Source organism: Jaculus jaculus, chromosome X, assembly GCF_020740685.1.
Source record: "Jaculus jaculus isolate mJacJac1 chromosome X, mJacJac1.mat.Y.cur, whole genome shotgun sequence".
Classification (NCBI taxonomy): domain Eukaryota; kingdom Metazoa; phylum Chordata; class Mammalia; order Rodentia; family Dipodidae; genus Jaculus; species Jaculus jaculus.
In genome coordinates, this window is record NC_059125.1 from 47,192,846 (window position 1) to 47,205,852 (window position 13,007).

The 13,007-nt window shown below is 38.3% G+C and overlaps 1 protein-coding gene across 1 annotated transcript; it reads right to left on the bottom strand.

The window, feature by feature from the left end:
- Positions 1-1,117: 1,117 nt before the first annotated feature.
- Positions 1,118-12,862, bottom strand: LOC101606606 (ferritin light chain-like). The gene is made up of 2 exons (XM_012950448.2): positions 12,766-12,862; positions 1,118-1,620 (listed from the first exon to the last, which is right to left on the bottom strand). Exons 1-2 carry the CDS (start codon positions 12,860-12,862, stop codon positions 1,118-1,120), a joined length of 600 nt encoding a protein of 199 aa, XP_012805902.2.
- Between the last annotated feature and the right edge of the window lie 145 nt (positions 12,863-13,007).

The following is a 13,007-nucleotide window of genomic DNA, read 5'->3' on the forward strand; positions in this document are numbered from 1 at the left end:
CAGATCTTGTGCAGGTAACTGCATAGCTGCTTTGATTTCAGAAGTGCAGTGGGCTTGTCGTATATCCAGGTGATAGAGTTCTATAGCACTCCTTCTCATCCTTCAGCTCATACATTCTTTCCACCTCAACTTTGCAATTTCCCCTAAGCCCTAGAGGGGATGATGTATACACCCCTTGTAAGGATGAACCCTCATCAGCTACTTATTTTCAGTGCTTGACCAGTTAGTATTTGCATTAACCACCTCTCATTGACCAGGGCTGAGATGAGAGCTAATCTGTGGGTATTTAGAAAATATTTATGAGGAAGTTTGACAACAGTGATGTTTAATTTTTTAAGTTGTTTTTATATTCTAGATATTGATACTCTGTCAGATATATAGTTGGCAAAGATTTTTCTTCACTTGTTAGGCTACTCTCCAATCACTTGATAGTTTCCTTTGATGGACGAAGCTTTTTTAATTTCATGAGTTCCCATATGTTGATTAGCCTTATTTCCCAAGTGACCAGTCTTATTCAGAAAATCTTAACCTATGTCCACCTATCTGTATGTATATGTGTATATATATGTGTGTGTGTGTGTGTGTGTGTGTATACAGATATATCTATCTATCGATCTATATCTATATTTATCTATATATTTGTACATGTGTGTGTGTGTGATAGTATGGGTGGATGTGTGTGCAGATGTGCAAACCCAGTGTAAGAACTTTGGGTGTCCACATACATCACTCACACACATGTTTCCATAGCTGATATTTACATGAACCCTAACAACTTTCTATTCTCTATTCCCACAAGACCAGGGTTACAGATATGCATGGCCACACCCAGATGTTTATGTGGGTTCTGGGGAATCAAATTCAGGTGGTTTTAGGTTCCCACAGACCCTCATGCTTACTCAGAAAGTAGTCTTATCCATCGTGCCCTCTCTCCAGCACCTATGCCTATATTTTACAGGGTATTCCCTGTGTTTTCCTTTAGGGATTTCAGAGTTTTAGGTCCTTTGTTGAGGTCCTAGACCTACTTGGAGGCTTAGAAAGGGCTCCAGCATAATTAAAAAGTTGTCTAGTGACTAGAGAGGATCCGGTGGAGGCCATAGGGATGATTGACACAGAGCTAATGAGCCCCTGGAAGGCTATGGGGCTTCCTAGCCATGCCATGCTTGAGGGTGAGCCACTCAAAGAGATGCTTACCCAGTGATGGGTGGGAGTCCACCAGTCCCTGAAGGTTGTTCAGGTTGTTGACCATCTTCTGGATGTATTTTACCTCCTCATCCAGGAAGTCACAGAGATTTAGGTCTGTGAAGGTAGAATACAATGCATGGAAATTCAAAAGGCTTGGTTCAGGTAACAACCTGTCTTTCATGGCCTTCTGGGTTTTCTCCCACTGTGCTTTAAATGCTTCTGCACATCCTGTAAGAGTGCTCAGCTGCATTTTGATCACAGGTTTAGTGTCCTTGCACTTCTCAGCTAACTCACAGAAGAAGAGATCTACAACCTGCAGAGCCACATTGTCCTGGTTGAAATAGTAACCGAGAGAGAGGAAGGAGTAGGAGGTCCACAGGTGCAAATTGACCAGTTGATGGCAGCATCCACCTTGGTGGAATAATTTTAACAAATCTGGGAGATCATGTGTGGTAGTTTCAATGTGAAAGTCTAAATGCTTGGCTCCATAAACTCATTCACTTTTGACTTTTTTTTTTCCCCAAGGTAGGGTCTCACTCTAGCTCAGGCTGACCTGGAATTCACTATGTAATCTCATGTTGGCCTTAAACTCACAGTGATCCTCCTACCTCTGCCTCCCAAGTGCTGGGATTAAAGGTGTGTAGCACCACGCCCAGCTCAAAGCCATTCATTTTTTATTAAACTTCCTACTTGAGCCCCTAGCAGGCAGATTACTGTTGGACAGGACATGCCACTGAGGGGATATTTGATTCCTGCTTTGAGATGTAGAGTGAACACTTTATGTGCTGGTGGTTTGTGTTTGTTGCTTTTGGTGCTTACTGGCTCTTTGGTAGCTTTTTTCTGCTTGGATATAGGAAAGGGAGCCAGCTTCTTTTTAACCATTGACAGAACTTCCCTTGGATCTGGAAGGCTGAAATAAACCTATTCCTCGCACAAACTGTGTCTGGTTAGATGTTCATCCCAGTAACCTGGAGCTGATTATAGTATCATGGCTGGTTGGCAATAGAGTGAATCACATAAGGATGATGTTGGCTTATCCTGGAAGCTGGAGGCAGTGAGGAGATGGTCAGAAATTGGAAAGCAGTTGGAAGTTAAAAAAAAAAAAGTCCCAGGGTCTGATCCATCCAAGCACTGTTTCCATAAGGTACAAATCCAGGGAACCTGAAGGTATACTATTGTGGAATGTAATCTTTCTTGATTTCTCATAGATGACTGTGGTGGTTTGATTCAGGTGTCCCCCATAAACTTAGGTGTTCTGAATGCTAGGTTCCCAGCTGATGGAGATTTGGGAATTAATGCCTCCTGGAGGGAGTGTATTGTTGGGGGCTGGCTTATAGGTATTAAAGCCAGTTTCCCTTGCCGGTGTTTGGCACACCCTCCTGTTGCTGTGTCCTACCTTATGTTGGCCAGGGGGTGATGTCCACCCTCTGCTCATGCCATCGTTTTCCCCTGCCAGCATGGAGCTTCCCCTCGAGCCTGTAAGCCAAAATAAATCTCTTTTTCCCAGAAGCTGCTCTTGGTTGGGTGATTTCTAACAGCAATGTGAACTGGACTGTAACAATGACATTATCTTTCTTCTTCCATGTATAGTATTCCTTTAAGAATTTTCTGCAGTGTTGCCTTGTTGTCATGAATTGCTTCAATTTATGTTTGTCTTGAAATGTTCTTATTTCTCCACCTATTATTACTTTATTTATTTATTTACTTATTTTTGGTTTTCCAAGGTAGGGTCTCACTCTAGCTCAGGCTGACCTGGAATTCACTATATAGTCTAGGGGGGCCTCAAAGTCATGGTGATTCTCCTACCTCTGCCTCCCAAGTGCTAGGATTAAAGGTGTGCACCACCATGCCTGGCTTATTACTTTTTTTTTTTAATTAATGGTTTTAAAAACCTTATTCAATGTTCCCTGATTCCTCACTGTGGACTTCAGGCTATTTCATGCTCCTGCCACCATGATTTCCCCACTATAATGGACTGTAACTTTAAACTGTAAGCCAAAATAAACCCCTTCCTTCCCTAAGATGCTCCTGGTCCAGTATTTTTTTTTTTCACCAACAATAAGAAAGTAACTGGAAAAAAAAGTAACTGATAGAGCTGGAGTAAAGGTTTGACTTTATTGTCACTTCTAGTCTACCTGAATACTAAGAGAATTGTGGCTCATTGCTGTTTGTAGTTTGATGCTTATTGCATCACTGTGTATATTAACACAGTCTCCTGAAATATGACCTAAGTTAATCACTAGTTTTCATTGCAACAGAAATCACATTTGTGCACATGCTCTTTCTTTCTTGTGTTATTAGGTTTTTTTCTTTTCATTGCTTGAGACTGGGTTTTGATATGAAGCTCAAGCTGGCCTCAAGTTCAGTGCAATCCTTTTGCTTCAGCAAGTACTGGGATTACAAGCATGCATGGTCACATTTGACTGTTACATGATTTTAAACAGCTATTTTCTCTTAAAATCTTCTATTTAGGAGAGATTGTTCAGAACTTGTAAATAAGTAACTTGAACCACTCTTTTAATTCTCCTCCAAAAATGAACTGGGAAACTATTATTTTTTTTTGTCAGTGGTTCATTTTTTGAAACAAGGTCTTGCTATGTAGCCTAAGATACCTCTGCCTCCAGAGTGCTGGAATTACCTGTATACACCACCATAGCTGGCAGGCCTATTATTATTCCTAGGTGTACTTCAAATGATTGTTCTTTTCTTATCATTAGAACTGGTTTTATTTTTCATGAGCTATAGCAAAGCTTTTAAAATGCAACATGCTTAATGCTTACTTATGAAATTGAAGACATTCATATTTTTCTTTTAGTTTTTTTTTTTTTTTTTTGAGGTAGGGTCTTGCTCTAGCCCAGGCTGACCTGAAATTCACTATGAGGTCTCAGGGTGGCCTTGAACTCACGTTGATCCTCCTATCTCTGCCTCCCAAGTTCTGGGATTGAAAGCATGTGCCACCATGCCTGGCTACATTCCTATTTTTCATGTGAAGAGTTGGTGAAAATGTGTTTGCTATCCAGTGTCACTTCTTTTGAAATTATGTTTGGGTCTAAATTAATTAGAACTGAAAGTATTTAATGCTTTTCTAAACAAGGAATAAAATCTTTTTCTTTGTAAATAGAGTCACTACTTTCTGCCAAAAGCTGGAATGGACTTGGAAAAGGAGATGTGCCCTTATTAGCAGCAGCTGGTACAGTGCCTTAGGTTGGTCTAACTTGTATCCACATGATTCCCTTGAGATGATTCTAGGCATCCCAAGGCCTCTTCAGAACCGAGCCTTCCTATTGGAATGGAAATGGAAAAGCTTTCCAACTCAATGTACCCACATGAAACTTTGACTTGCTAGAGAGTGAGAACGAAACACTAGCTCTCTGAAATCTGGAGTCTTTTGAAGAAATAAATACAAGACTAAGCATAATATTTTCATGTGTGGGCTCACTGAAATTAAATAAAATGGAATTTTGCAGTCTTTGTATACTTGTACTTTGATGGAAATGGAATTTAATGTGGCATTCTAGATGTCAATCCAATGGATGTAATCAGCAAAGGTTTACATTGTTGAATTGACAACCCTTGACATATCCTTTTCCCCAAAGGTAAGGTGCTAAGTTCCAATCAGGACATATGATGAGTCAGGGCTATAGAAAGGGAGAAAGAAACTATCCAGTTAAAGTTGTTAAGGCTGTTATGTACTAGGGGTTTACTGGTACTAGGCCACATAAATTCTAATTATCATTTTAAAAAAGTAATGCAAGAAAATTTCCTTTTTTTTAATCTTAGGAAATCCATAAGCTGCACTGTTAAAACATCAGATACAATCACTTTAAGACTCTCCCTGCTGTCAGAGAATAAGTTTAGGTGGGCAAGGCCAGCTCTCTTGCTGCCTGAGCCAAGGTAACCTTCAATCATAAACTTGACTCTCTTGTCTATGTGACCTTCTGCTTCCCTGCAAACTCCCCCCTCCCCACTAAGCAGAAACAGATCCACCCCTCTCTATTAGAGACATTGAAGACCAGAGTCATTCTTTATCCACTTTCCTTGCACCATTTGTAAAGAGGCTGTCCTTTCTCCAGTGAATATTTTTTGCATTTTAAAATATTTATTTATTTATTTATTTATTTATTTATTTATTTATTTGCAAGGAGAGAGAGAGAGAGAGAGAGAGAGAGAGAGAGAGAGAGAGAGAGAGAGAGAGAGAGAAGAGACAGCCATAGAAAGAATGGGTGAGCCAGGGCCACGAGCCACTGCAAACAAACTCCAGATACATGTGCCACTTTGTGCATCTGGCTCTATGTGGGTCCTGGGGAATTGGACTCTGGTCCTTAGGCTTTGCAGACAAGTGCCTAAGCCACTAAGCCATCTCTCCAGCCATTTTTTTTTTTAATTTTGCATTTTGTCAAAAACCAGATTGGTGTAGAGCCTTGGTTTATATCTGGGTTCTCTACTCTGTTTAATTGATCTACATGTCAGTTTTTGGTGCTGGTATCATGCTATTTTTGTTACTATGGCTCTGAAATATACCTGATAATCAGGTATGGAAATACCTCCAGCCTTATTTTTGTTATTTAGGGTTGCTTTGGCTATCCGAATTAAAAAAAAAATTATTGACAACTTCTATACTTACAGACAGCAAACCATGGTATTTCCCTCCCCTCTCCTCCCCCACTTTCCCCTTCATAACTCTGCTCTTTGTCATATCCCCTCCATCTCTCCATTAGTCTCTCTTTTATTCTGATGTCATCATCTTTTTCTCCTGTTATGAGGGACTTGTGTAGGTATTGCTAGGCACTATGAGGTCATGGATACTGAGGCCAATTTCTGTCTGGACAGTTGCATTGTAAGGAGTTATACCCTTCCTTTGGCTATTACATTCTTTTTACCACCTCTTCCACAATGGACCCTGAACCTTGGAGGGTGTGATAGAGATGTTTCAGTGCTGGACACTTCTCTGTCCCTTCTTCTCAGCACTATATTGCCTTTTGGGTCATCCAAGTGGTAATCATCAACTAAAAAGAGAAGCTTCTCTAACTAGAATCAAGAGTAGTGGGCTGGAGGGATAACTTAGCAGTTAAGGCATTTGCCTGCAAAGCCAAAGGACACAGGTTTGATTCCCCAGGACCCACATTAGCCAGATGTACAAGGAGGCGCATGCATCTGGAGTTCATTTGAAATGGCTGGTGGCCCTGGTGTGCCCATTCTCTCTCTCTCTCTCTCTCTCTCTCTCTCTCTCTCTCTCCTTCTTTCTCTGTCAAATAAATAACTAAATATAAAATATTTACAAAAAAGAAGTGATAGTAGCATTAATAAATGAATATTGTGGTAGTTTGAATATATGGATCTGAAGCCACCTGGCTAGAGGCAGTGTCACTGGGTGAATCTTAAGGGTTGATGGTGGGTTTGAAATGTCAATCTAAAGATATCCAAAGTGTGATAGCTAGAGTTCCTTAAGTGTGCTGTGCTGTGTGGCTTTTGGCTTTAAGGCTTGTGCTTTTCTCTGTATGTTTGGTTCTGTGAGGGGCGGAAAGAATGTCAGAGCCACATGTTGGGGCATGGTATGCAGAGACATTTATCCTACCCATAACTGTGGGCTAACTCCAGAATGCATGAAATGCATGACCCATATACCTCAACAAGGAGGGGGTAAGGGGAGAGGGTAGGTCATGGATGAGCCTAATAATGGTACCAAATTGACTGTATTCACTGAGTACAAAACTAAATATATATATGTATGTATGTATGTATGTATATATTTGAAGAAAAAACAAAACAGGCCAGCTTCTTCTGCCATTATGGAACTTCTTCTGGATCTTTAACTTTCAATAAATTCCTTCCTCCATAACTGTGCCTGGTCTGGAAGTTCATTTCAGTGAAACTGAAGCTGTCTCTACAAATATGAACATTAAGTATAGTGCCTTCAGGGAAGCTTGGTGAAACTAATATATGCATTTATGAAGACAAGAGCAGGCTTTATACTCCTAAGGCTTATGACCTTCCCTGCCATAAAGTGTTTGATTATGTTTTCAGTATCATGCATGTATTCCCTCCCATAGAGTGGGCCTCCAGTCCAATTAGAGAGCAGTTGATTTCCCCCAGAGCAGACATGCCACTATTGTATTCATTCAGTCATTTGGCCTGTCTAGCCAAACTTGAGGCTTTCAGTGTCCATTGTTCTCATTGATGATGATTTCTGTCTCCCATAGGGCTACACAAAGTGCAGCTTTCTCCAGCTTTCAGTTGACTGGTCTATAGGGAAAAGGTTTTCTGCTCAGTATCAGCTTGATAGCTCAGTGACTTTGCCACTCAAGCATGTGAAGTCTTCAGCAATAGGGTCTTAGCATCTGTTTCTCAAGGGAAACCAAAGACCTTGGCAATAGCCTGTAATGTTTTGGAGGTAGCATGCATCTGGAGTTCGCTTCAGTGGCTGAGGCCCTCGTGCACCCATTCTCTCTCTCTAATAAATAAATACAAATATATTTTAAAAATTATTTGATATGATTATTTGTTATAGGTCTCTTTAAATGGTTTATCTCATCTTGGTTTATATATCTTGGTCATATAGATCTAGAAATTAATTTATTTATCTTATATTTTTCAATTTAGTGGAATATATGCTTTTAAGGTAACTCATTATGATTTTATTAGTATTTGTTGTGATGGTTCCCATTTTAGTTTTAATTTCATTAATTTAAGTCTCCTCTCTTTCTTCTTCTTTTAATTTCACTAAAGGCTTATCCTCTTGTTTAGCCTTTCTAAGGACCAGCTTTTTAAATTGATACTTTGTATAGCTTCTTTTTTGTTTGTATCTCATGAATTTCTCCCCTGAGCTTCATTATTTCTATTTTAAAAATATTTTAAAACTAGTTTTATTTATTTATTTGAAACAGAAAGAGAGAGAATGAATGGGTTCACTATGGTCTCTTGCCAGTGCAAGTGAAAGCCAGATGCATGCGCCAGTTTGTGCATCTGATTTTATGTGGGTACTGATAATTGAACCTAGACTGTAGGGCATTGCAAGCAAGTGCCTTTTAACTGCTGAGCCATATTTCCAGCCCTTTATTATTTTCTTATGTCTACTCATATGGCTTGTTCTTATTTTTCTGAGGCCATGAGGTACAGCATTAAGTTATTTATTTGAGGCCTCTCTAATTTCTTTTTTAAAAATATTTTTACTTTAGAGATAGAGAGAGAGAAAGAGAAAGAGAGAACAGGTATGCCAGGGCCTCTTGCTACTGCAAATGAACTCCAGACAATGTACCACTTTATGCATCTCACTTTGTGTGGGTACTGGGAAATTGAACCCTGGCCATCAGGTTTTGTAATTAAGTACCTTTAACCATTGAGCCATCTCTTCAGAGCCTCTTATTTCTTAAATAAGCATGTAATGGTATAAATTTCCCTCTTAGAACTGCCTTTGTTGTATCCCATAGGTTTTGGTATGTTGTGTTTTCATTGTCATTTGATTCTAGAATTTAAAAACTTTTCTTCATGATTTCTTTAAGAACTACTCATCATTAAATAGTGTATTGTTTAATTTCCATGAGTTTGTGTATGTTCTATAGTCTTTCTTGCTGTTGATGAGTAGTTTTAGCTTATTGTAATCAGGTAGAATACAAAGAATCCTTTATAATTTTCCTGTTTTTGTTAAAACTTGCTTTGTGTCCTAATATATGATCTATTTTAGAGGAAGTTCTATGTGTTAAGAATCTGTATTCTTCAGCATTTGGATGGAATGCTCTGTAAGATTATCTGTTAGGTCCATTTATTCTATGACATTATTTAATCCAGATGCTTCTCTATTTACAATTTGCAAAAATCATCTGTCAATTGGTGAGAGTGGGGATTGAAGTTGCCCTTTACTATTGTGCTTAAGTGAATCTGTGACTTTAAATCTAGTAGTATTTGTTTAATGAAACTTAGTTCATCTGCGTTCAGTGCATATATGCTTAGAATTGTAATATCCTCTTGTTGGATTGCTCCATTGATCAGTACAAAATGACCTTCTTTATCTCTTCTGCCAAATGTTGGTTTGAATTCTATGCTGTCAGAGATTAATTAGAACGGCAATACCAGCTCATTTCCTGGTCCTATTTGCTTGGAGTGACATTTTACACCCCTTTACCATAAAGTAGAGTCTGTCTTTTTGGAGAGCTGAGTTTCCTGGAGACAACAGACTGAAAGATCTGCCTTTCTGCTTTTCTGATAGTCTGTGTCTTTTGATTGGGTAATTGAGAGTATTGCTATTCAGAGTTATTATTGAAAGGTATGTTTTAATTCCTGTTGTTATTGTTGATTTTGTAGTGCTTGATATTTTTCTATTCCTCAATTGCATTAAATATTATTCAAGCATGATTTATTCTTTAAAAATATTTTATTTATGTATTTATTTGAAGAAGAAGAAGAAGAAAGAGAGGAAGAGAGAGAGAGAGAGAGGCAAATAGAGAGAACTGACATGCCAGGGCCTCTAGCCACTGCAAAAGATCTCCAGATATGTACACCACCTTGAAAATCTGACTTATGTGGATACTGGAGAATCAAACCTGGGTCCTTAAGCTTTACATTCTAGTGCCTTAATCACTATGCCATCTCTTTAGCCCTAATTTATTTTCTCCTGTGGCTTCATGTATGTGCTTTTCCTTTCCTCCTGTCCACAGGATTCCTTCAAGTGGTTTCTATAGAGCTGACTTAGTGATCATATTTTCTTTAGCTAGTTCTTTTTTTTTTTTTTAATCACTGAAAGATGTTCTTTCTCCTTCAATTATAACAGATGGCTTTGGTGAGTATGGTAGTCTGACTTGACAGTTGTCAGTGAGAACTTAAAATATACCATTCTAAGCTCTTCTGGCTTTTAAAGTTTCTGTAAAGAAATATGTTGTCATTCTGATGGGCTTGCCTTTATAGGTGACTAGGTACTTCTCTCTTGCTGCTTTCAGTGTATTTTCTATTATATGTGTATTTAGTAGTTTAATTATACTATGATGAGGAGAGATTTTTTTCTGATCTTGTCTGTTTGATGTTCTTAATGTTTCCTGTATCCGTATTCACATTTCTTTCCCTAGCTTCGGGAAATTTTCTTCTATAATTTTGTTGAAAATACTTATTATGCTTTTGGATTGAAACTCTCCTTCTATGCCTAGAATTCTTAGATTTTATCACTTCACTGTGTCCCAAATGCCTTGAAATTCTCACTCATCCCTTACTAATCTTTCTCTTTATTGGAATGTTCTAAATCTTGAACCTTGTCTTCAAGCTCAGAGATTCTGTCCTTTCCTTGATACATTCTATCAGTGAGACATTTATATAGGTTCTTATTTGACTTAATATATTTTTCTTCTCCAGTATTTCAGATTGTTATTTCTTCACTATTTTTATTTCCTTACACATATCTTGTGTTGCGATCCTTATTTAGTTTGATTGATTTTGATGTTATGTGTTTACGTGGGATTCCTTCAGAAATTTGTTTTCTTCTTTGATTATTTTTAACATACTTTTATTATTTATGGAGCGAGAGAGAGAGAGAGAGAGAGAGAGAGAGAGAGAGAGAGAGAGAGAGAGAGAGAGAAGAGAGAGGATGGGTGTACCTGAACCTCTTGCCACTGCAAATGAACTCCCCATGCTTATGCCTACCACTTTGTGCATCTGGCTTTACATAGGTATTGGGGAATCAAATCCAGACTGGCATACTTTGCAAGCAAGCACCTTTACCTGCAGAACCATCTCTCCCGCCTAAACATACTTACAATCATTCTTTTAAATTATCTGTATGACATTTTGTCTTAAATTACTTAGAACATAAATACCAGTCCCCCCTTCCTCCTTGTTTCTTTCACTGGAGGTCATTTACTATAGTATTCATAATTTTGGAGGGGTTATGTTGCTTTGATTTTTTTTATATTACTTTGTTGGGTTGTTTGTATCTCAGATTATTTTATTGCTTGGATTTTCTGTTTGTTTTATCAGCCACATTATTACATATGTAGGTCTGAAGAATATTTTCAGGATTGCTGAAATTTCCCTCCTTGTTTTTGAGTTTATTTTCCAAGTTTCCATTTTGTTTGATAACTTTCTTGTCTAGTGTCGGAATTGATTTTATTACTTCATTCAGTTGCTCGGGTCTTTTTATGGTCAGTGCTAATTTTTTTAAAGTATGACTCTGAATTCTTTTTGGGTCATTTTAGCTATCTCTGTGCCTTTGGTTTCCATTATTGGGAATTGTGAAGCTGTGGCTGTTTCATGATGGGCTGTTGTCTCATATTCTTTGTGTTTTTTGTTGTTGTTGTGTTTTGATGAATGAGTCTGTCAGTTTTAACTTTCCCCTACTTTTTTTTTTTGCTTGGTTTGGTTTTATGTAAGTCCTCCAGTAGGATTGTCTTTAGTATGAATTATGCTTTCTTCTGCTATTTAGAAGGAGGGAGTCATTTAAAGTTAGCTTTAATGATTTACCAGCAATAATGGCATTTACTTACAGTAGAAGATACCTGTGTACTTCACTTGCTTGTGTCTCCTTAGAGACAGTAGCTTTGTGGTACTGACTGGGGTAAATGTAGTATATAGATTTTTTAAAGGTAACTGCCTCACTACTTAGGTAGTGAATAGAGAAAGTATGAAAAGAGGATAAAGTATGAATGACAAGGAAATTATATGGGTTGCAGGTATGAGAGGCAGTAGAAAGACTATCGTAGATTTAGAAATGTCGAAAAGAAGATTTTTACATGTGCAAAAAAATTTTATAAAACAAAAATCTTTTCTAGTGAGAAGGTGATTAAAACACTATAGCTTGGGCTGAAGAGATGGCTTAGTGGTTAAGCGCTTGCCTATGAAGCCTAAGGATGCCGGTTTGAGGCTCACTTCCCCAGGACCCACATTAGCCAGATGCACAAGGGGCACATGCATCTGGAGTTTGTTTGCAGTGGCTGGAGGCCCTGGCACACCAATTCTCTCTCTCTCTCTCTCTCTCTCTCTCTCTGCCTTTTTTGCTCTGTCTGTCACTCTCAAATAAATAAATAAAAAGAAAAAAAGAAAAAAAACACTATAGCTTAATAATTAAAGTACAAAATTGTAAATCATAAGAAAATATAGAAAAAATAAAAAACTAAAATGTTTAGAAAGGAAAATGGGCAATAATATAAAACAGAAATTATTATGCTCTTAGTATTTCTTCTTCTCTGAAGTGCTATGATATCTCTGTCCCTTTGAATTTTCATTTTTATCTGTCTCAACAAGTGGAGGAAGACTGCTGATCTCAGAATTTAGACAAGTTAAATCAGTATATCACTCCAGAGAAGGATTTTTATCTTTGTGTTTTCAAGGTAGGGTCTCTCTTTAGTCCAGGCTGACCTGGAATTCATTATGGAATTCATTATGTATTCTCAGGGTGGCCTCAAACTCATGGTGATTCTCCTACCCCTGCCTCTCAGAGTGCTAGGAGTAAAGGCATGTGGCACCATCTCTGATAAGAAGGATTTTTATAAGCATAGACAGAATTTCCCTAGACCCTCATCTATGGTAAGTTATAGGTAACCCATTCCACAGGCAGGGCTTTCTGCAACTCAAGTTCTGAAGGGATGTGAAAGGTCTACTCACTCGAGTACCTTTGTGTGCATGCACAATGCTGCACTGAGTTGCACAGCATATTTCCTGCAGCCAGGGAGGTGTAGTCATTTTGTTTTGACTGCCTCATGTTCACCAGCTTCCCTGACCACATGTGTGCTAAGCACTCTCACATGTACTCTGCTTCTTCTGTCTGCTTACTTTGTTTTCTTTTCCTCAGTTTTGACCTTCTGTATCTGAAGTTCCTGCTATAGCTCCTGCAAGTGTTTTACTGG